At 38.7% G+C, this 24,427-nt stretch overlaps 1 protein-coding gene across 1 annotated transcript; it reads left to right on the top strand.

Annotated features, from left to right (window-relative positions):
- On the top strand, window positions 1-24,129 carry jakmip2 (janus kinase and microtubule interacting protein 2). The gene is made up of 24 exons (XM_069145985.1): window positions 1-460; window positions 9,300-9,547; window positions 10,381-10,635; window positions 10,765-11,007; window positions 11,612-11,821; window positions 12,264-12,362; window positions 12,541-12,687; window positions 12,803-12,943; window positions 13,504-13,560; window positions 13,862-13,984; window positions 14,163-14,291; window positions 15,380-15,463; window positions 17,357-17,419; window positions 17,772-17,870; window positions 19,283-19,384; window positions 19,608-19,661; window positions 19,735-19,800; window positions 19,891-19,959; window positions 20,657-20,734; window positions 21,099-21,149; window positions 21,693-21,845; window positions 21,995-22,060; window positions 22,578-22,654; window positions 24,008-24,129. Exons 2-23 carry the CDS (start codon window positions 9,419-9,421, stop codon window positions 22,626-22,628), a joined length of 2,469 nt encoding a protein of 822 aa, XP_069002086.1. The 5' UTR covers window positions 1-460; window positions 9,300-9,418; the 3' UTR covers window positions 22,629-22,654; window positions 24,008-24,129.
- The last annotated feature ends 298 nt before the right edge of the window (window positions 24,130-24,427 follow it).

The following is a 24,427-nucleotide window of genomic DNA, read 5'->3' on the forward strand; positions in this document are numbered from 1 at the left end:
AAAAGCAAACGTAAAAGGTCTCGCAATGAAGGTTTATCCCGAGCGTCGGCGTTGCACCATTCTGCTGCGCCAGCGCAAACAGAATCTGCGCGGAAGAAACAACGGAGAGAATCCTTCCGTGCAACTTCCTCACAATGTCAGCGTGTGAAGTAGGGAATCGACATGGACAAGTGAAGATCGTCCAGCCGGTGTATCTGGTGGACTGCAGCGGTACTGGAGCCCCGGCTGGAAATCAGTGAGCTCATTCCGGCTGCACGGAGAGGAGGGCGGGGCTCCCAGCATCATCACCACCGGCCATCACTGCTTCATTGTACGGGGCTGCTGCTGCTGATGCTGAGATCTTAGCGGAGGGGGGCGATTTTCTTCTTTTAAAAAAATAAATAAAAAATAAGAAGGAGCATGCCATGGACACGATTTCTCACCGATTAAGACTACACGCATGACGAGAATCCATAACGAGGTAAGGCGAGCAAAACCGTTTGTGAATGCGGCCGTTGTTTGGTTTATCATCGTGTAAACCGGGAGTTACTGAGACTAGCGGGCCTAGTTGGTTGGAGACAGATGACCATCTCGGTCGCGGTGCGAAATGTTGGAGTCGTTTTTTTTAAAAAAATTTTTATTTCACTGCCGGTTATGAAACGGGTACCCATAGATGCCAGCATCGTGAGCTATCCGATAAATCCCGAAAGACGTGTTTTTTTTTTTTTTTAATATTTTTGCCGTGTAGCTGGTGCAGCCTGCATGTCGGAAGTGGCAGTGCTCGGCCTTCCATCAGCAAGCCCTGTAAAGATGACAGGGGGGGGGGGGGGATACATCCTGCGTCCGCTCCGGGATGATTTCGATCGCCACGCAGAGCCTCCTTACACACGACGTTCGCTCAAGCGGGGCATCGAGCAATCATCTCGCGTGTCCATTTCCACGGCCGGTGGGCCTTTTTTTTTTTTTTTTTTTTTTTTTTTTTTTTAGTAGTCGCACTTGTTGTGCGGTGCAGATTCCAGCTGTTACTGCTCGCGTCTCGGGTAAAGCCAGATGCACACCGGCTTTCGGTTCATAATTAGGCATGTGCGGTGATGCTGTGTGCGCGTCTTTCTGCTTGGCAGACCACTCATCGCTGGCCATGTTTTTGTAAAGGATGCTGCAGTGATGCTGCAAGAGGACGCTCGTCCACCATGGGATTGGCAGGGCCTCCAGACTGAGGCACACGGTTCCTTAGCCTACAACTACCTCGGGCCGTTACACCGGCCTGATTCAACAGACATCGCCCGGGCTGGGAAGGCATTTGTCACGCTATTATTTTAAGGTCAGCACGGATGTAGGTTATGACTGGCCACGAGCTGATTGTTTATAAATTATGTTGCAATTCCAAGAATTATCCGATGTATTGATAGCAAAACGTAGCAAGAGGTTAAAGCAAAAGGTAGATAAATCCATTGTAAAAGGGGGTCAAAATGTGAGCTCAGTTGTCTCCGTGATGGAGCTGACACGGCCAGGCCGTACAGGATTCATTTTTTTGACAATGTTTCTCTGCCCTTTGGGTGGAGCTGTCACGTAAATCATTCTCTACATATTCAAGTTTGTTGCTCAGAGTCGGTTTACAAGAGGTGATAATATTCGTTCCTGTGTCTACGTGCCATTGAGTCTTGTTGTGTACAGTCATATTTCACAGACATATTCAGAAGTCACTCTCATTCTTGTAATCAGTTGTCACCTGAAGCCTTCATTTGAATTTAGCGGCATAGCAGCATACGCTCACTGCTTTAAAACGTTTATACAGTAGTGCAACATGACTGCAAGGAATCGTGACATCAAGAATCGTATCAAAATGCTATATATAATGGGTTAAGGATGTCAAGATTTTCTACATCACTATGTATTTTACAAATCAATAATCATGACTGACAAAGTAGGCTACAAGGCAAATGGGATTTTAAGGAGTGAGGGTTTTGATGCAAGCCATTTGTTCATTATTCAAACAAATACATTTTCCATTTTGTTTGTCTTCCATATTGCAAATCATTTCTCAATCTAATAAATGAAATGCATTTTCCCTAAAATGCTTGCCTGGGTGCAATGTTTTTCCATCTACTTGTTTAAGTCACATGAACCATGGAACAGATATGAACCTTTGATGCACTTTCCTGCACTGTTTCCAGCACTAGAATAACTGCTCCTACATTGCGTTGGTATTTTGACCTCGTGCAAATGGATTAGAAGTCATTTTTGGCCTGAACTAAAATGTAATCCAAACACGAGCAGGAGAGTGCTGCTTCACTCCATCCGATGCTATGGCACTTTGAACTTGCTTATGTCACGGTTGCATCCCAGACTGATTCAATTTAAGTTACTCCTTGATGTCGGAACAACACTGGCATTACTCTAACCTTTGCAGACACTATTGCATAATGCGGATTAGCAAAAAGAAAAGTAGTCCCGGAATTTAATATTTAGTTTGCTGAAAAAAGACCATGACAGAAAGATAAAGTCTAAAGTGACAGTTGGTTAAGCAGTTATGCCATGAGAGAGATCTGTCTGTCTAGGTCTGGTATTGGGTTTGAAAAGTTTGGATTCCTGCTCCACATGTGAGGGAGCAATTGGAAAATACTCACTCGGTGCTGATTAAGTCATATTCTGATGAAATTTTAGACCCAGGTTGGTGTAGGTTTTGTGATTTTTGTCATTTAGGTGCTGGGGAAGGCACAAAAACATCTTCATTTCTGGGTGAAATAATTGTAGCCGGCAGATGTTTTGGCGGGTGATCAATTCACATGCTACAGTTACTTTCCAGTCAGCGCAGAACCGCAGTCTGCGGTTTAAAACAACACTACACTGTCGAAATTCAAGTACTACACAAGTAAGAGTCCTCACATTTAAGGGCACTAATTTTTAGTGTAGTAAGGGAAGTATGTCATTTGAAATAGACAGAGTTACCCGTCAACACTGAGATAGTGACAGCAAATTCTACTATTTCCCTTTCCTGTGATAGTGCGGCATCAACATTTTTTCCATTCAATTTTTTTTTTTACAATTTATTATCTTTTGTCTTTGAATTAGAAAAAGGAAATCATTATGGTAATAGAAAACCTAATCCAGGCAGCGTTATATTTACTTTCAACATATTGTTGCAAATTAGTTGTATATAGAACTAATTTTGAGTGGACAGCATTTATTTTATTAAAAGTTGCAGTTATGTGCTGGACCTGGATCTTTTAAAAATGTTGTTAACTGCTTCACTACATAGCTACTTTGATCTTTGTTGGCTGATATACTCAACACAGTTCAGGAGAATTTAACAAAACTCCAAATATCATCTTCAAAAGCAGCAGAAGTTTGTCTTAATTCAAACCCCAACCCAAGCCAAAGTGTGGTTTGCACAGCAGTTTGGCGAGGTAGAGAAGGACAGATGGTAGGTCCTGATACAGAAAATGTTGGCTCCAGGTTGAAAGAGTTATTTTGGAAATTGAAAACAGAAATATGCATAGTCTATTTATGTGATCCCAAATTAATATGAAACAGACGTTCGTAAATATTAAAATGCAACTTTGCAGAACACAGTAGCTGAATGTCCATTTCTCCTTTGCCATAAAGAATAGAATGACAGTGAACAACCTAGTTTTGGCAAAACTATGGTAAAATATTGCTAAATGAAGCATTGGCATGCAGTCGAGATAATCATTAATAAAGACTGGAAATCATTAAAAGCAAAAGTGCATCCCGTCTCAATCACCCCCGACAAAACATAGCAAAATGGTCATTTAAAATGCAAACGATAGCCATCAAAACACTCTGTTGTGTTACGCAAGCGCACTGCTTTTTTTTAATAAACCATGTTGCTACTCTTTGGTTAACTCACCCACCCACAGTAACACAAAATGTTACCTCAAAGCACGTTAATGTTAACGTTTAATGCTGGATATTGCTGTCGCTTTGTATGTGCTTATGAGATGAAGATCACAATGTTAAGTATTATTACAAAGTTGCCTCTAAGGTGGATCAAACTCTGCTTGAAGCCTGTTTAATAGTATAGTACTGGTTAAGAGCGCTCCTTAATTGAAATGGGAAATTTCCCACAATATGACTTCCTGTGTTTAAATATTAAAGGTGTTGCATTCAGTGCTTGGCACTAAAAAGAGAGGAGTGCTAAGTAAGACTATTCCTGGGGAAACGGAAATCAGAAAACATGGGAGAGTTTGGAAGCATTGCTGCTTTTTGGTAATTTGCGAGGGGACAACAGAGGGAAAATAACCTTAATCAGCTAAGCCTCCACAAAGAAGAGTGATACTCAGTGAAAGTCATGCATTTAAAAATAGAAATGAAAGTCAAAATAGGTTAGACAGAGGCTACATCCGGTGCATGGCCCAGTGTTTGGGTTGGAGGCCTGTGCGTTTGTGGATTATGTTCATTTGACTGGCCAGCAGATTGCCTCTCAGCACAGTCTGAAAATGGAATATGACAGTAATCACATTGACTTGGCCTCACTGCAAATTCATCTCTAGTCTGCCCCTTCAGGACAGTATCTGGCTTCTGTGGGTGCTTTGTAGGTTAATACAGTATTAGTAATCCTGGTGAGTCGTGGCTGGCTTGTATGATAGTTGTGTAGTCTAAAGTACCAAGATGAATATGGAGTCATCAGTGCAGCATCACCATCCTTGTGTTTTTTTGTAAAGTTGTTTTTTTTAAATACAATTTTTTTGTTTTTGCATATTGTTGCTTAGCTTAGACCATTGAAAATTAATAAAAAGTAATTAGAATTAGTTTTTTTTAAATAAGGTACCCTTTTAAAAGGAACTATAATTTTGACTAATTGTTTAATTAATTATCAATATATACAATTCTAAACAGTTTTAGATTAAGTTAAAGGTTGCGAAAATCCAATTAACTGATTGTATTCATCAATTTCTCTTGTTATAGGGCTGCGGAGATCAAGAAAAACATTTATTAACGACTATTAACGATTTATAACCAATTAGAAACGCCAGCTAATGGATTTTTCTCAATTTAACAACCTAAATAATGGTCTCACTAATGTTATATAACCAATCTATAAAGCAATTATAAACATTTATAAAATATAATTAAGGCAGTTAGAATTTTGTATACCATTTATAAAATAAACATCATTATATAGAAATGATTCATGAAACAAAAATTCTACGTTTTTATAAGTAAATATTTTTCTTGCATGAAAAAATAGATAAAACTCTCAAACCAGCAGCTGCATTGAGACAGAATTCGAAATAAGCAATGTATATGAGAAGCTCAGGTCTTGCCACATAATCACATTAAAGAATCATACACGTAGTCAGTCAGGAGAAGAAGGGTCTACTAATTTAAGAATAACTGTTAACCAAAGCATGGGAAAGAACATGCTCTGCTCAAAGCAAAACAGTCTGTTGGGGAAGATATATTTGGTTCTTGGACACTTGCTACCATAAAGAGTGTTGTATGTTATATACTGTAGTAACATGTGTCATAGCATTAAAACAACGTAACTAATTATGCCATGCTTTTTCTGTTGCAAGTGGGACTGTAAATGTCCCACAATATATTAGCAGCGAAGTTTAAAAAAAAAAAAAAAGATTTTTGTGAATGTAGTGGAAAAATGGTCAACAAATGGTGTATTGAAAAAAATATTCTACAGTGATATGTCGCATCCCCAAATAATTAAACTTTCTTCATTGTAAAAGTTGAAATCTACAGATAAATGCACATTGCATAAGGCAGGGGTATGTATGTTTTGAGTATGAATTTGTTATTGTTCTCGCAAAAGAAGTTTATTCATCTGGTTTGGTGTAGTTTAGGTATTTGAATAAATGATGCTCAATTTAATCTACTGTAGCATTGTGAGAAAATGAGGTTTTAAGCTTGGACATCAGACATATTTTGTGTCCTTAAGGAACCTTACCAGGATGAGTCCAATTAATTTATAAGACGGGTTTCTGTGCATTTCCTTATGTATAATCCCAGTCGTCGTCATTGCATTTTTTTTCAGTAAATCAGTTAGTCAACAGAAAATGTATTGAATCGATGTCAAAATTGATATTTCGATAACTGGTAAGTAACTCAAAGATAGTTTTTATTTTTTTTTTTATTTTTTTTTAGCTTTAACATCATTATAAATTTAATACATTTTAGTGTTTTGACTGCCACACAAACAATGTGAATACATCAGTTTAGAATCTGCAAATAGGACACAGTGACTATGGCAATGTTTTATACAGTGGGTTTGTAATTCAATTATTTAAAATATATAATAAGGGAAAGACTACTGGGAGGCATATCATACAGTGATGTTATTGTGCAAACATGTCACGACAAGTAAACTCAAGTTTCCTCTGCAAAACATCACGTATTCATCACATAGTTGTTAATTGGAGGACTGGAGGTGTTACAGTGCCAGCAGCAATACATTACAGAGGTGTCTAAAACCTGTTGTTAAACCTGTTTGAAGTGTACACTTAATGATCCACACAGTTGTTTTCATCAGTGTTTCTTTGGACAGCCTCCTCAAGTGATGCTTAAAAAGAGCAGCAACACTTTTAGAAGGCTTCACAGCACTGAGGAGTAATGACCGCATGTGGCCCAGACGTGACGACTGCTTTATCTCTAATCTGCATCCTAAAATCTTTTAAGCGATGTTATGTCATCGCTCCTCAGATTATGACGTACACCATCCAACTCCTCCCGAGTCATCGTTTGCCTTTTGACATGCACATTTCTGATTAGTTGATCAGACGTATACAGTTAACATACTGGAGATGCAACTAAACAAATCTCCCAAAAGTGGCAGTTTGACCTTTTGGAAAACCCTTCATATTTTCTAATTGAAATTGTATCGATACATATTATACAATCAAAGAGCATCTAGAATCAATGAGTACTTTTTTTTTTTTTTTTTTTAAACAAAAAAGTCGGTAAATCTAGACAGTTGCACCACAAACAAAGTAAAAAAGAGTTGACGTCAAAGTTATGACATTTGGACAGTCTGTTAGCAGTACAGTTATTATGCGAGTTTAACCAACTGACAGACCTCAATCATCATAATTGTCATATTGATACAAAAAAAAAGTGTGTTGTGCCATATGCAGTCACAGAGTCCTTTTTTGTGGATGTTATATGATATGTAACACGAGTTAAAAAAAATGTTAATGGATTTCATAATTACCTATTAATTTTGCAGGATAGGACTATGATGTTCGCCAGAAAAATGAAATACTTTTGGACCCTGTACAAATATCTGACGTTATTGGAAATTGATGCTTTCCAAACAATTTTCTTTAAATAAATTCTAATAAATTGAAACACTGACAGAAATCCACTGCATCCTGAGTAAATATGTATTGGGTAGATGGAGATGTTATTCCCATATTTGTTGCATTGAAATTTTGTTTACAGCTATGCACAAAGGTAGATATATGATATTGATGCATGTTGAGCTGACTAAAAGATGAATAATTTGTTAAACGCTGCTAACTATTAACTGGCTGACACAACATAAGGAAATTTCACATAACATCTGAAAAGGCGGCAAAACCTCTAATCTACAAACTATTACAATTCATGGTGATAATATGTGTATCTTAGTGTTATAGACACATTGGTACAATAAAGGGTAGGCTAATTTTGATGCCACGAGTCTGTATAGATTGCCTTGTCATTTTGTAATTAATCAATTGTACATTCACCATGTGTCAAAACTCATTAGTTAAACCATCCAGTAAGCACAGGATTATGGTTCGATCCATGGAACTAAGAGCAACATGTATACCAGCTGGAGTGTAGCTGATAAAGCATACATTTTTCTCCAAAGTGCCCTTGGACAAGTCGCTGAAGCTTTATAACAACCCCTTTTACATGACTGACCAAATGTGTTCATCTGTACCTTTAACCTTCATTTAAACTGTGGCAGTACACACAGGATATTTTACATGTATTGTACTTTGAGAGATGTGTCACCAGTGAGTTGTGAAACTCGGTTACAAATTAAGTCAACTGGTCTCTAACCCCAATAATAACTCTTAACTTTCACCCTCCGACAACATAACAATCAATCATTGATGCTTTACTTGCTTCAGCAAGCTCAGCAGGAAGAGTTCCTACAGGCTTTAACATCATTGAATTATAACCAATTATTAATTAATACCAATTGAAATGGATGTCTTTGTTCTCTAGTAACAAAAGCTCTATTATTGTATTTTTTGTTTTTGTTTGAGACAGCTGGAGGATTCCATATTGTCTTCCTGATGTACAATATGTATTTTATTAATGACCTGCACGTGTTTTTTTTCCCAAGCTCTGTTAATGATAGAAAACGTAAGTGTCTAAATTAATCTAATCATCAAACAAAAGTGTTTACGCTTTCTCACTGTCTGATTTTAGTCTGAAACCTGTTCAAATATGTGCCTCGTGAACGGTCGTCTCCAGCGCTCAGCAGGTCGTTGGCTCCCAGTTGACCTCACACAGTGCACGAGAAAAAGACAAATAGTAGAGCAGAAAGGATTACCCATGACTGCTGTCACATTGCATATTTTAGGGTAACCCATAATAGTCATGCAAGAAATCAAATGCAGCATAAAGCACACTGTCCCTGCAACAGTAAAATGGAACCGAAGTTCCAGGAAACGGCATCAAACCGTTTTATGATGAAGAGTTGTCAATAGTTTCCAGTGAAACATGGTCTAAAAGGTGAAAATACCATCTTCCGCCGCCTTATCTCTTTTAGTCACAAGTATGAAGTATCTCCTGAAGCTCTGTCTGTGTGTCTTCAGTGATGTCTGTCTGTGATCATGATCAGAATTAGTCAGTCTCTCACTCAATATTATACACTTTACGAGTCTCGTAAAAGCACTTGGCTAAAGCGCGCAAATTTTAGTCTCGGTGTTTTTTAGATTCAATCTTTGGTTTCGTGGATTAATCTGTCGCTGTAGTGTTAACTGGAACAGCATGACTGCTGCTGATCATCACGTCTGTTCCTGATAATGCCACTTGGGTGTTTCAAGGATGTGCATGCGATGTCTTTTAAATTCCTAGAAACTGGGAATGATGTGGCAATACAGAACTTGATCTAGAAAATTAAGTTAGGCAATTTGTACCAGAATATCTATAGTATACAGGCATATTCATTCTGTTATTAACCACACATATTGACCATATAAGCTCTTGAGCTCACTGTCACTGTCATTATTTCTTGACTGATGTTGCTCACATGAACACGTGCATTAGGAGGCCCAGGCTCGTCCTCAACCCCCGGCAGTCTGCATGTCTCAATCTGTCTCTTTTTGTGTCTCTCCTCTACCCCCAAGCCCTTTTGTCTAATAGGAGAATGAGGAAGAGGAGGAACTGGAAACCCTGGAAGCGCCTTGGAAAGTTTCTATGAAGTCTCAATGAAAGCATTAGAAGAGCCTCTTTAGTTTTTGATTCAATGGCCAAGAAAGGGCGTACAAAGGGCGAGAAGCCCGAAGCGCTTATCTCTGCCTTACAGGCAGCCAATGAAGATCTCAGGTCCAAGCTGACTGACATTCAGATAGAGCTACACCAAGAAAAATGCAAGGTACGGTATAACATCCAAATATATAACTTCATCCTGAATACGCTACTTTAGGTCATTCTCAGTATAGTCTCAGTGGAATTAAACCTTAACCCATTTAATCCAATACTTTTCTCAAACATGAAAATATCCAAATCATATGTGTCATTATTTACCTGCATTTTCTTTTTAATTTTCCTGGAAAAGGAGATGAAAATGTGTGTTGCATGTGATTCATTTATATTTAACGTAGAGCTAGGTTAGCGGTAGCCTGTAAAATATGCATTCAAGTAGAGGGCTGCACTGAACAAAGTTAAATGTAAGCTTCAAAATAGAAGTGAATGATTATTTTCTCCATAAATGAACTGCAATCAGACAGACCGCTGTCACATAGTATGTATTTGTTCAACTGAGCTTCTCTTTCAAAAACATTTCAGTCATTTTGATTGGTTCCTCACCCTATATTGATTTTCCTCTATTTTTTTTTATTGGCTTTTTCTGCCCCTTTTCCTTCACTTTTATCCCAATTGTCTACTTTCCATGGTTTATCTTTAAGTCCTCAATCTGCAGTGGTGCTTCGCATTAGTTACAATGCATTGATAGTTTGGTTTGTTACAATGATGACACCTCTGGAACTGGTGCATGGACTTGTTTGGCGACTCAGAAGCTTTTTCACATGTACATGTGCCTTCCTTGCATAAGCTCCGCATATGCATTCAACAGCCTGGCTGGAAAATAGCAAATGACAATTTTACAGCAGTAAAGTTAAACTCGATGAGCGTCATGAAGGCCTGGTGGGTATTTATGTAAAATAACTCTAATCCCTCTCTCCTCTTCCTGTGTCGATCCTCTCAAAGGTGAGCAAGCTGGAGCGGGACAAGGTGCAGGAGGTGAAGCGGGTGCGAGAGCAGGAGCAGCACCGTCACACCGCCATGTTGACAGAGCAGCGTGCCAAGTGGCACGAGGAAAAGCAAAAGGAGCTCCAGGCTCTCAGGGAAAACCTGACACGGCAACATGAGCAGGAGCTGGCCCGCCACGCCAAAATCAAAGACCAGGAGAATCAGAGGCTCAAAGCTGCGCTGAATGCCATGCGCGATGGCAGCGGAGAGAAGGTGAGGTTAGGCTCGGCCAGTGAAGCTAAAGCAGTTATTTAAAAACAAAAAAAACATCTAAGTGTTCTGTGGAAATGCTGCCGAGCCACATCGACACCCATCTGCTTTTTTCTGCCATGGCTTGTTCAGGTGCGCACAGCACTGACACTGGAAGCCAAGGAGGAGGCACGCCGCTTCTTCGACCAGGAGAGAGTGAAGCTCCTGCAGGAGATAATAGAGCTGAAGTCTACTAAGAAGCAGACCGACGAGGCTCTCAGCAACATGATCCAGGCCGACAAGATGAAGGCTGGAGACTTGCGGGTGGAGCACCAGCAGCACCAGGAGCAGATCTCCAAGATCAAGTGGGACAGTGAGAGGGACATCCGCAGGCTGGTAAGCACAGTCACTACTGCTAAATGTTATGATATGAAATACTTAACAACCGTCTTAAATAAAATGTTCTAAATATTAAAAAAAAAAAAAAATACTTGTGGGATGGAGCTCAGTCAGGTGTATTTATTTCCTTTTACAGAAACTGCATTTCTGTTGCATGTGGCAAAAATGAGAGAGTTTTCTGTAGAGGAACCTTTTCGTTTACAACATAACTAATCACAACAATGGCTTTTGGCTATCTGGTGTAGTGAGCTTAATCAGATCTGTGTGGCTACGTGTAGAAAGTAGAGTGAGAACTTAATGGTTTTAATCTTTTCAGTCAAATATTAATCTATTGACTAATTTTTCTGTGAATCCATGTTTCTTTAAGTCCATCAAATGTCTAAGAATAATATTTCAGTTACTTGTCTGACCAATAAAAAGTAAACAAGGTATTCACTGTCATTTAAAACTACGTAGACTAAGAAAAGAACCACGGAATGTCTTAAATAACCTAACCAATAAAGTACGCAGGCATCAAATGACACCCTCCAGAAACAGAAGCAAGTGCTGTCCTATTCGCTATTTCTTAACTACAACATTACTTCCTTCTCCGTCACCACAGGTGGATGAAATTAAATCTAAAGACCGCACCATTTTCGCTCTGGAGAAGGAACTGGAGTCAACGTCGGGTTTCTTGCAGAAGCTGCAGCTTCAGAAGGACGCCCTGGATGAACAATTGTTCCTGGTCAAGGAGGCCGAGTGCGGCCTTGGAAGCCCGAAAAGAGAAATTCCAGGCAGAGCCGGAGACGGTGCGGAGCACTGTGGCAGTCCAGTGAGTTTAATGCTCTGCTCATTTATTTCCAAGCTGAACATCAGCCTAGTCATTTGAGAGAACCAGTGGGCATTTAACTCTTTCCCCAACTCTTGAACTCCATTTGTACTTTGCTGCAGTTTGGATTAGTTAAAGGTTTTGTTTTTACAGACAAATGGTCCCACAACACAGCTCAAAACTCACCACGATCATAAGAGAGATGTGTGAGTTTAAGAACGGTTTCTTTCAAAGCCCCAAGATCACCTCAAAGCAACAACAACAAAAAAACAACAACAACTAAAGGAAAACATTGATTGCCGCAATTATACTGTTACAATTATTTGAAAGTCATCATGCCTCCTTACACTATTACACCAAAAAAAAAAATACAGTGTTATTTTTCTCATCTAGCTTGTGATTGGAATGGTTCAATGATAAATGATTGTTTATTTGTTTGTTTCAGGACCTGAGGAGAAATCAGAGGCGTCTTGCTGATCTCAACTCAACCATACGCAAATTAGAGGACCGCAATTCGCTGCTGGTCGATGAGAGAAATGAACTGGTATGATCAAATCATTTCACTAAAAATGAAATTGAAAAATGAACTTAATCACTTATTTCATGTGTCTGCTTTGACTTCAAATCTCCCAGTTTTTGCTTCCTGGTCGTCGCTTTGCTAGCCTCCTTCCTTGGTCACCATTTAATACTCTATATACCCTGTGTCCTTTTCTCCCCACCAGGTGAAGCGAGTTCGAGAGTCGGAGAAGCAGTGCAAACCTCTGCTGGACAAGAACAAGCTGCTGAGTAAGAGGAATGATGATTTGACCCATACTATCCAGAAGCTGGAGGAGAAACTGAAGAGCCTGGTGAAGGAGAACCACGAGATGGTCAGCACGAAGTCACAATAGCGACATACCGTTCATACAGGCTGACCTGCAGTTGAATGTTGTGATCTCGGAGATCTTCACTCTCTTTGTGTGTTATGTCCCTGTGTATCTACAGAAGGAGAGGATAAGCTCCCATCCTCCATTGAAGAAGCTGAAGTCTCTGAATGACCTGGACCAAGCCCATGATGATCAGGAAATAGCCTTTCTCAAGCTTCAAGTCCTGGAGCAACAAAGCATGATTGATGAACTGACAAGAGTATGTTTTCTTTTTAAATAGGATGCAAATTTCCATTTTTACGTCTTCACTTATTGACAGAGCAGGCAGTTTGAGAACATGGGGGTCATTCATCTGAAACCATTGGTCCTGTACCCTATTTATATAAACTAGTTAGACATACACAGTTTTGTGTTTGATAAATACATTCAAAAGTGAAGTGAAAGAAGTTTAAGATTTTCAAATCATGAAATGTCTTGACAATTATATAATTGCTTATTTGAATGAAGGACGACCTGGAATATACATCACCACAATTGATCCTGCATCAACTAATTGTACACCTACTAAAAACATACATACGATAAAGTGAATTAGTTAACATTGTCTGCAATGACCAAAAGTAAACAATTGTGGATAGTGTGTCCAATTATATACTCTATTCAAGTTGTTTCCTTATGCATGACTTTTTTTTAATGCTATTTTAATCACGCTCCTGCGCTGCATCTAATGGCTAATATCCTCAGTGAACTGTGCAAAGGGTTTATTGTTTAGCTAACAGTGTGTTTAGTGATGGTTTTACATTTTGTCTGTGTTTACAGGACCGAGAAAAACTACTAAGAAAGAAAAGGCATAAACGAAGTTCGAGGCCGATAAAGGTAGGAGGAGCTCAATTTGTTTATGGTTACTTATCTTAAAGAGTTAATTTAATAATTGAGTCCAGTACAATGTATTCTTTGATAAGGTACTTCTGGACAATATATAATCTTTTCTGTTGTTTTTTTGTACAACATAGAAATCTTTGTATTTATCAAAGAGGATAATAATGTTAGACAACCAAATAACAACTAATAAAGGTGCTGCATGTAGTTAAGAAGCCTGTGAGTAGATGCAAAAACTTCTGGAAAGTCTAACGTAATCATTTAAGATTGTTGTATGTTTCACCTCTTTTCTCTGCAGAGGCACATCGTAGTAGACACTTTCTTCGGGTACGATGAAGAGTCTATGGACTCCGAGACGTCCTCTGTGGCTTCGTTCCGGATGGACAGAACCCCTGCAACTCCCGAGGAAGATCTGGATGAGGTGAGGAATCATATTTAAGTATCACAGCGACCTCATTTACGTTCACATTAATCTCCTCCACTTTGTTTTAACTCCTTGATTTCCAGCATCATTATGAAAGCCATTCAGCTGCGCCAGAAGAGGGATATTAGCCTTCTGAAATCATGACCTCTGACCTCTCTCTGTGTGTCAAAAAAAGGGTCTAGCAAACGAGGAATCGGAGCTACGTTTCCGTCAGCTGACCAGAGAATATCAGGCCTTACAGCGAGCCTATGCCCTGCTGCAGGAACAGAAAGGAGGCATACTGGATGCTGAGATGGAAGCCAAGGTACAAGTTTAACTGGCTTCCAACTTTGTTTCGACATTCCTGCTTGAGTGTGAAACTGTAAAATTGCCATCCAGAACACATGCTTTTATTTCCCATATTGACTTTTGGGGGAAAAAGGTGGATCGAGGTCATGCTACATTCGTGGTTGTTTAATATGGATGTTGAGAGATTGAGTTACACAGAATTTGATTAGCTACAGCTGGAGGCGATTCTCCTAACATGAACATTGAAAACAGCTTTGTAATGTATTTCTTTATTTGAGACTGTAATATGAACATTTCAAGACCATGTTGATTCTTAATATGTAGTTTGTTTCATTTTAACTATGTGAAATTTCACCTTTCTGATCAGTATAACACAGAGGGCAGCAGAGCATATTTTAGTGCATTAGGTCGTCCTTGAGTGTAGTGGTTCTGAATCATTGTTTGTGCTCTGAGTGCTGAACGCCTTGTGCTCCGCTGACATCACCGACTCCTTCACTGCGGGGAACTACTGGCAACCCTGAACTGGACATTTGCAACTCCACCTGTGCATGAAAATCTACATTCCAATCGATGTGGAATTTTTCCCGTTTACTGTCAAGTTATTGAAAGAGAGACAGAGAAATGCGATCCTGTAACAAATGTATTTGCAGCACGAACACCAACAAAATACAATAAAATCTGGTTGCTGTGTTCACTCCTCCAGCTCTCTTAGGAAACATGTCCTCAGCACAGCAGTTTAGCTACATCATGTGGACATCGGAGACGCTTGAATTTGAATCGATACAACTGTCTGCATTGGCCGGGTAATGGACCACGCTTTTCAAAGACACAAAGCATTCTTTCAGGCTTCAAGTCTACTTAAGCTCTCTGACTTCTGCTCAGAGCTAGACTACATACTGGGCTGAAAATGCTGTCCAAACACTTTTGTGCCAGAGTATTGTGCTGTACAGATCCAGTGTTACAGAATCAAACTGTTCTCAGCCTGAGGGATGACTGTTAAGCGGTGGTCTGTCAATCCAGTGTTATTATTGCATTTTAATTCAATTTGCACTCAAGAAACAGTGGTCCACTAGCCAGTGATGGTTTGTTTTGGTCATGTTTCAGGCTCAAGAGCAACTCCACGCAGATGTTCTCAGGTATAAAGCCAAAATAGAGGACTTGGAGAAGGAGCTAAACCTGAAGGGACAGGTAGGAAGCACAAACACACGCATGAAGGAAAAAAAACTTGCATGTATGCATGGTGGAGTTGAACAAAAAAGGAACATTTAATAATGTAATGCATTCCAACTGTTGTGATTTCGTGTGTACAGACATGTTTGTGTGACATCCAGAAATCTGTGTGAAACATATTCACACTAAATATAACTTAATGAACCCTGTAATAGAAATGTCAAATAATTTGTGCCCAATCAGGTCCATGTTGTAGTGCTCAGTATTGCTTTATTAGATTATTATGTAATTTGTTTGGAACTATGAAGCCCAAAAAAAGTATTAAAATCAAATGATGCAGCTGGTTTTACCCTACCATACCCTAAAATGTAATATCAGGCTGCTCACTTGTCCATTATTACATTGTGGAAAAAAGGTCATCCCACTGCCACAGACCTTCGCCAGGCATTGTTACTCACAGAACCAATGCTAGATGGAAAAAGACTTCCATGCCCACTCTCCTCAGTAACCCCACTACAGTTAAGAAATCATATTTTAGCTTTGTCATCGGCAGAAATATAAAAATCTGAGTGGATAAAACCATACATTGTGGACATTCCAAATAGTGAAAATCGTTCTTTGTACCTGGAGGATATTGATCTTTCCATCTAGAAACAGAGAGGTACCCGTGATATAGATCACTTACAGTATACTGTATATTAATAGGAACTTTCACAGTTATAAGCTGTTTACAATATCCCCCTTTTTTTTTTTGCACATATCTACAAACTCAAGACTGTATCAGGAGGTATGTGCCTATCTTTGAAATCCAGGGTGAGCATAAATTCCTGGAGGTGATGGATAAATTCGATTTGAATCCGATCTTACATAGCAGAACTCTGTTGAACCCCTCAGGAGTGGGTGGACAGGTAAAGAGTGCGCATGAATGTGTCGTCAACATCAGGCATGTTTGAAAGAATTTAAAATATTACGAAGACTACATAATTCCAGAGAAAGTACACCACGCCCACCTGTGTGTGTGATAGATGTCTGCCTATGATTGGTAATTTAGCACAATCTTTCTGGTCTTACCGTAAATTCTACACACATTGGAAAAACATATTTCAATGTTTCTGTGAGGCTTTTTGGAAGACTCGGGAACGTGATTCGCTCGAGTCCTATGGAACAACAAACTCCTCATCCTTTTCCAATAAGTGTAAAGAGATGGCTGTTTTGTCTGGAAATGTAATTACAAAAATGTTCATCTTGCAAGTGTGAGATAAGGACTCTATACCCACATGTGATTTGTGCTGGGGAGCAATGGTAAACACATGCACTAACATCAGGGGAACGAGATTTTACAAGGAAAATAGAGCAGTTGTGTTTAATAAGGTCTGGGAAACCATTTATATGTTGTGTCCAATAAAAAAAGTACCACTCTTCTTATCTCTCTTATTTTATGATGTTCTTGCACTTTTGTACCTTTTCTATGAAAAGACTGCTTTGTATTTAATATAATTATGACTGGGCTTATGTTTCCGTCCAAGGATATGCTGTGTCAGCTCTTTGTTTTTTGTTCATATTCCTGCTATGCTCTCAAAAACTAAAAAAAAAAAAACAAATTTTAAATTTTCTTTATAATTTGCACCCGATTTAAGGGAAAAATATACAACGAAAAAATGAAAAGACAACAAATCTATACATTGATGGATGTGCCGAAAACTTTATTTTCTATATCAACATCTCGGGATTCCTCCTGTCCTCTCATCAGTGGAAGAAGGGGTTTCACTGTAATCCAACTGCTAAATTTTGTATTTGTCTTTTTTGTTTTTAACAGGGAGTATGTCTGAAAACAAAATTAATGTTAAATGTTGTTTTTACGTTCTTCAAATAGCTTTAATTTAAACTAAAGCTGTCTTTCTCATGTATCAGGACTCCAAATGGGTGGAGGAGAAGCAGCTCTTCTTACGAAGGAATCAGGAGTTAATAGAAAAGGTTGGACTCGACTTTTTCTGTTCTTCAAACACAGTCTGCTTTGCTAAACATGTTGATATTTGAACAGCATTGTCAAGAACAGTTGCAGAGTTCCCTTCTTTTCTGCACAGCACCAATATTATTTTTCTAAATCTTAATGAATTTCTTGAAAACATCATGGCTTGTATTGGTTTGATGACATCACTCTCAGATAATGCATTTGATTATTAGCACTGTTTAACTTCAGATATTTCCTACAGTTATTTTTGCTTCCAGTTCCTACTATTGCTACAATATTAAATGTAATATCATATACAAATGATAGCTTCTTCTATCTGTGTACTCATTCATTCTGATTCTTTATAATGTCCAGGTGGACAAGATGGACTCAGATTGCAGTCGGCTGCAGCAGGAGCTTCAAGACTCCAAAGACCAAAATGAACTGTTAGAGTTCAGGATACTGGAGCTTGAAGTGAGTCACAATAAGTTCCCTACCAAGTCTTTGTTATATGATCTTTAAAAAAAAGATGATGTGAGGTTAGCCTTAAGATGCTACGCTGAGTCCAAAACTCCTCCAGACTTTTGTACCTCATAAATAAGTCTTGCGAAGCCAACCCAGATTTCTGACGGTTCCTGTTTACCAGGATCCAGCCGTGTTCAAATAAATCATTTTGTTGGTGATTTATTGAGTTCCAGAAAAAAAAATACCAGCATGAGATAATTTTTTATGGATCCTTAAAAGTCCCACAGCTGATTTTTTTTTTTTTTCCCATTCTAAAAGTCCTTTTTAAGGTCTTGTCTGAAATAAGTTAAATTAAATTTAGACGTCCCATAGGAAAACAAGTGTTGGCCAATCTCTAATAGAAAAAAAAAAAGTGTGGGTTTGTTTCAACTATTACGCAGCTACAGTGATCTCATTGCCATCTGCCTGGAGGTTAGTGACTCAGAGGTGATATAGTTCAACTGAAGAACAAAAGATTTATACTTTCCAAAGAGGAAAAAGGGTAAACGCCCCGTGTTGTGGAATGATTCATTACACGGACCCGTGCACTCAATTACTGATTTTACTTGTAAAGCTCTCCCTTTTTATTTACATGCGAGGCACCTAATTAACTAGTTTTCTCCCATGTTGAAATCGCCTGAGAAGTTAGTGACTCTGTAATAAAGATGGGCAGCCCTCCAGTCTGTCATACAGGATAATTACTAGCTGAGTCTTTGTGTTCTTGCTGTGCTGCAGTGCAGATACTGACGGCAGCTTGTGAGAGGTCAAGCTGCCACCTAGTGAGCGCAGAGGAGAAGATGTTGTTCAGCACAGTGCTGATGTCACATTTCACAACATCACAGGGATTTAATTTGAATTTAAATGAGCATTTCTAACAGGTGTGTCACATTCTTCTTCAGATAAAAGCAGAATTCATCTTGAATAAAGTAAAAAAAAAAAAAAAAACTAATTCAGCATTTTCATTGCCAAACAATTTTTTTTTTAAAATACTATAGAGTATTGAAGTTTACAAAAGATAATCTTTAATTAAGTTACTTCCACTTCTATTAAATTTAGTGGTCTCTAGCTGGAGTGATAAACATTCAGCATTGCTAATTGGGGGTCAGTACAACAGGAGTTACAGAGCAAAGTATTAAAAGAGCCATTTTGTTTTGTTCTCCACCAACCATGTGAGTTACTGATGTGATCTGTCACCAGCACTACAAATTAAATTAACCTGGTAATCTGTAAGAGTGTCGCATACTGAAACCTCTAAAGATTGATTTTAAACTGTTAAAAAATTACTAATGCTGTCAGATTAAACTACTGTTTCATACATGCCCAAAGAGTTTCAGTTGCAGTGCGTCCTTAGAGTATTAAAACTTGCCTTTCTGTTGTTGCAGGAGCGTGAGAGGAGGTCCCCCCCATTCAACCATTTGAGGATGCATCCCTTCTCGGAGGGCGTCAGTGCACTGCAGATCTACTGTATGAAGGAAGGGGTCAAGGTGCGCACTGAGATAAAGACCTCTTCTGCTTTAATATAGATTATTATACAGTAGACCATCCTTCCTGTCTTTTCTGGCTTGTGACCTCACTCTTCTTCCACTGTTTTGTGACTGCAATGAACTAAGAGCAGTAAAAAAAAAACAACTTGAACTTGAAGGTTGAACGTAAATGTAGTTTATGTTTGGGTGTCCCTGATAGACTTTTATTTTCTTCTCTCCACAGGACGTGTGCATACCAGATCTCATCAAACTACTAGATATCCTTGGAGACAACGGGGTAATTCATAAGAAAGTCATCATCTGACGCTAAAACAGGCACATTATTAACGCTTTGTTTTCCTTTGGTACAGAATTTAAGGAACGAGGAGCAAGTGGCTATCATTCAGGCCAGCACTGTTTTGTCACTAGCAGAAAAGGTAAGATTGGGAACTACATCAGGATTCATTTTGATAACAGAATATGTTGTTGCTGCACAGACTCATGTTTTGCTGCTCGCTGCCTTCTAGTGGATTCAACAGATTGAAGGGACGGAGGCAGCACTGCACCAGAAGATGATGGACCTGGAGATAGAGATGGTGGGTGACGACTAATCCTGTACAGGAAAATATATTGCCACGTGATTTTGATGCATGTTATGATTTGAATTGGTTTTTTTCAACTATTCACAGAAATAATCTGTTCAATGGACTACAATTCTATAACAAAAACAATAATCTACAAATACAATAAAATCATTTTGTGAGATTAAGACACAATAACAGAACATGTTATTCAAAGTTGAGTTGGACAAGCACTTTCTTCTCCACTCCAGGGATTTAGTTTTTTCCGGACATGAGCGCCATGTCTCTTAAACAGCGAAGTATTGGGTCATTATTAGTGGCGTTTGCAAATCAAATGAACTTCAACTGGGCTCAGTAAATCCCCTGCTTAATTGAAAACTTGCAGTGAAGCAAGATGTTCTACCCCTGACATTCATTTATAGCCGTTTCATTGAATATCCTTCACAGTAATTTGATTTTATCAGGGAATTATCTGACGGCAAGTACAACAACAACAACAAACAAACAAAATCTATCATACATTGTTTTATGTGTTTATATTGTAGACCTAGTACATAATATAGAAATGAACCACAGTATTATTGGTCACATTTTTCAATTTTAAGGCTCAAATACTAGTACTGGTATAAATTAAGTGTCATATTACAGTTACTGAACACTTTTCACTTCTTTCCTCACTAATCACCGTCCCCAACCTGCTCACCGTGTGCAGGAGATGTTTTGTAAACAGAAAGGATACCTAGAAGAGGAGCTGGACTACAGAAAACAGGCCCTGGACCAGGCCTACATGGTAAGCGTGTGTGTGTGTGTGTGTGTGTGTGTGTGTGTGTGTGTGTGTGTGTGTGTGTGTGTGTGTATCATGTGTACGTTGCATTATGGGAACAAGATCTGTTCACTGTCACACTGTGGAGACACAACATTGTGTCTAATTGGGAGACCACTATTCAGACCTCAAGATCAGTTGCTGTATTCTTTTTCATTTTAAGACAAGGTTTTAGGGTGATTGTTGGAATCATGGCAATATTAGGTTAAAGACTGGGGTTCAGCAAGTAGTAGCTCGACGGTAAGTCCTAACAAGTGTAGTAATATAAAATTTGTTGTTTGTCTGTATGACCGCAAAACTAGTAACAACCCCTTTTCTCTGTTCTCAACAGCAAATCCAGGAGTTGGAAGCCACCTTATACAACGCCCTGCAGCAGGACAAGGTCTTTTACTTCCCCACATTCTGCATTACAGTTCAACCTTACTGTGATAAAAACTTAATGTTACGAGAAAAAACAATCACTTGTTACCTTGTAATGTGTCTATCTCTTATAAAACTTCAGTGCTGTTTTCATTCCAGTCATCTAAAATAGCAGACCGTTGATGTTTATTAAATCAAGAGCATGGAAAATGTCAAGAAATGCGTCACAAAAAATAATTAGTAATTTGCCTTTGAATGCATTCTTGTGATCATGCAGCTCCCACTAATGTGGAATGTCTACGCTATCTACATGGAGCTGAAATGACTGGTTTACACTGTCTCTTGAAAATGAATGTCATGACTGTGGAGGCTTTGAGATTGTAAACAAAGATAAAGAACATTTCTAGAAAACAAGTTTCCTCAAGACTTTTATTATCCGTCAAGGAATCTTATGATTCCATAAATCCTATGAGAAAAGTTTATACAAAAACAGTAAGACTGAAGTTTTTTTAATCTATCATTGTCTGGTATATGTTAGTGTCTGATACCCGTCTCCTTGCAACAGGTGATAAAGTACGGCGAGCCTCTGGATGAGCTTCAGAAGGACGAGCTGCGGACGGCGGTGGAGAAGCTGCGGCGGCAGATGTTGCGGAAGAGTCGAGAGTACGACTGCCAGATCCTCCAGGAGAGGATGGAGCTGCTGCACCAGGCCCACCAGGTCCGTCTATGTCTGTACCAGGGAGAGACGTGGTTGTGTGATAATGCAATAGAGCTTTATGTGGAAATAGTTCTGTAGGTAAAAAAAAATTAACAGCACTGAACTGGCAATCATTGTTTATTTTTGTTTTTTTCTCTGAATATCTGCAGAGAATTCGTGACCTTGAAGACAAGACAGAAATTCAGAGGAGGCAGATTAAAGACCTGGAGGAAAAGGTAGGACGTGTTTGATGTCTTTCTGGAAAGAAAAAAAAAAAAGACAAAAAAGGGGAATGGTTAATGGGTTTTATATTTTCTTTTACCACATAATTCTATATTATGAAAGCCTTATCAGCTAATGTGACTTGAGTTTACACTTTCAAATAGAGCATGATCCCCTTAAAACATAACATAAAACTCACCCAAGTCAAATGCTACCAAGGTCATTAGTTCTAAGAACTTTACTTGCAGGAAGTCACAATTCAAGTTTTATTTATTTTTTTCACCCTAAAGCCCTGTGGATTATATTATTCTGAGTGTTTAGAATAAATGTAAATCAGGAAAACAATCTCACGGCGTTTAAATACGTCATATGTATAGTCCAAATTCTGGTTTTATTATTCTTAATTTTCCAGTTTACCTGTACAATGAACATCTGTTTCTGTCTTTGCTGTTACTAACATATCTCAAAGTGTTCCTCTAACTCGCTATCTTTCTTTGTTCCCTCTTCGTCTTTCGTTCTTTCTCTCTGCAGTTCCTCTTTCTATTCTTGTTCTTTTCTCTTGCCTTTATCCTTTGGCCTTGAAGTCTTTGGCGTGTCCTGTAGCAGAGGTGAGTCATGTGGGCTTTGAGTAGGAAGTTAAAATCACCACCATCTCTCTCATGGACATCGGTCAAATATTCTCCTGTAAAAGCAGAACCTGCACACAAGCATGTGTTTTGGCTTTGTGAGATAATAAAAGCAGTAACTTTTTAAATAACTTTTTTTTTTTAATGTTTTTTTAAAGTAATGTAATTTGTTTTTTACTCTTCATAACCACTGAATGAAAAATGGTGTCCAAATTGATGTGTGGATGCTACACAGTAAGTAGCAGCAGACTGAAAATCAGCCATCAAAGCAGAGAATACATTTTATAATTAACTCCACAAGTCCTGTAATAGCATCACAATACTCCTCTTGGCCTGTACATAATTCTCACAGTTTTTAATCTGTAGTTTTTTTTTTTAGAAAGGAAACTACAGGCCTCAGACTGCATTAAATGGCACCAGGGTGTTTAAGCCCTACAATATGACCACTAGGGGAGCGCCATACTTCCCTGAAGTAAAAGATCATTTGACCCTGGTCCAGACACTTTCCCACTTTGTCTTAAATAAAATATTTAACTTATTCCTCCTTTTCTTTACATTCCCGGCATCTTCCCACTAACGTATTTCTGTAAATGTTTGTGTCCATGCCACATGAGCATATCATTTTAACTTACTGTCTAGGTAACGGATATCTCAAAGCAAACAACACCAATATCAACATCACCATTTGTCCCTCGTTTGTTTGTTAGTTGTCTGGGATTTTAACCCACTTTTATGCATGTGTTTATAAAAGTTGGCAAACAGTCTTCAGGGTAGTTTATTTTTTTTACAGGATTTTTTTTTTTTTTTTTTAGCAATACCTGTATTTATAGATTTTTCAGTCACTTGAAGGAAGTTCAACAATCTGTGAAAACCTTTTTTTTTTTTTTCTTGCTACCTGAAAAATACAAGATTAATATTCACTCACTTTTTAGCCCTGTCTTTGTCCCCACCAACTCTTGAGTTTCAGTTTAACTGCAACCAGCCTTCACCAGATACGTTCTAACTGTGTCTGCTCAGCTGTTTGGTAAAGCAGGTGTTCACATTTCTACAGTGGGTTTACACGCAGCATCGAGACTGAACAAAAATAGTAAAGTTGTGGGGCGTAAAACCAAAACAATGAGCTATAAGATCCTAAAATGCTCAGAAGAGCTGACATTTAAAGGTTTGGGACATGGGGGCTACTCAGAGTTACACCCGTGTCAAAGTAGAAAGAAATGCTCTGAGTCTATTAAAAAGCATTAGTCACGTCATATTGAGCTCTAAATATTGTAAAATGTTACATTTCCATTGACAAACACTAACTCCTGGTGACTCTTGTGTCTCTCTTTCTCTCAGGTGGTGTGTCAGTTTGGAGATCTTGTTTGTGACTGCAGTGTTATTTATTTTCTGGACAAGCGTGAAACGGTGTGTGCCGCAGCGGCTGCTAGTGTCCGAACATCAGTGACTGCTGTCAGTATAGGTGGATGTGTTGTGCGTTGGCCTGTTCCCGCAGATGTTTTTCTTTTCTCTTCTTTTCTTTTCTTTTCTCTATCTTTTTTAAAATGGGGGCGGGGCTCTCAGGATGCTGCCGAGGATGTTTTAAGATCTCTCCAAACATCTGAGGGTACTGTAATAGACACACAATTAGAAAGACACTTACAGTAGATGCAGACTCACATATACCTATATACATAGCTTACGGACACGCATGCATATACACATGCATGCAGGCGCAAACACACAAACAAAGGCAAACACACACACACACACACACAC

The sequence above is a fragment of the Embiotoca jacksoni genome, unplaced genomic scaffold, assembly GCF_022577435.1.
Source record: "Embiotoca jacksoni isolate LCO1_2020_lvr unplaced genomic scaffold, fEmbJac1.0.p SCAF_13, whole genome shotgun sequence".
In the NCBI taxonomy this organism is placed as follows: domain Eukaryota; kingdom Metazoa; phylum Chordata; class Actinopteri; family Embiotocidae; genus Embiotoca; species Embiotoca jacksoni.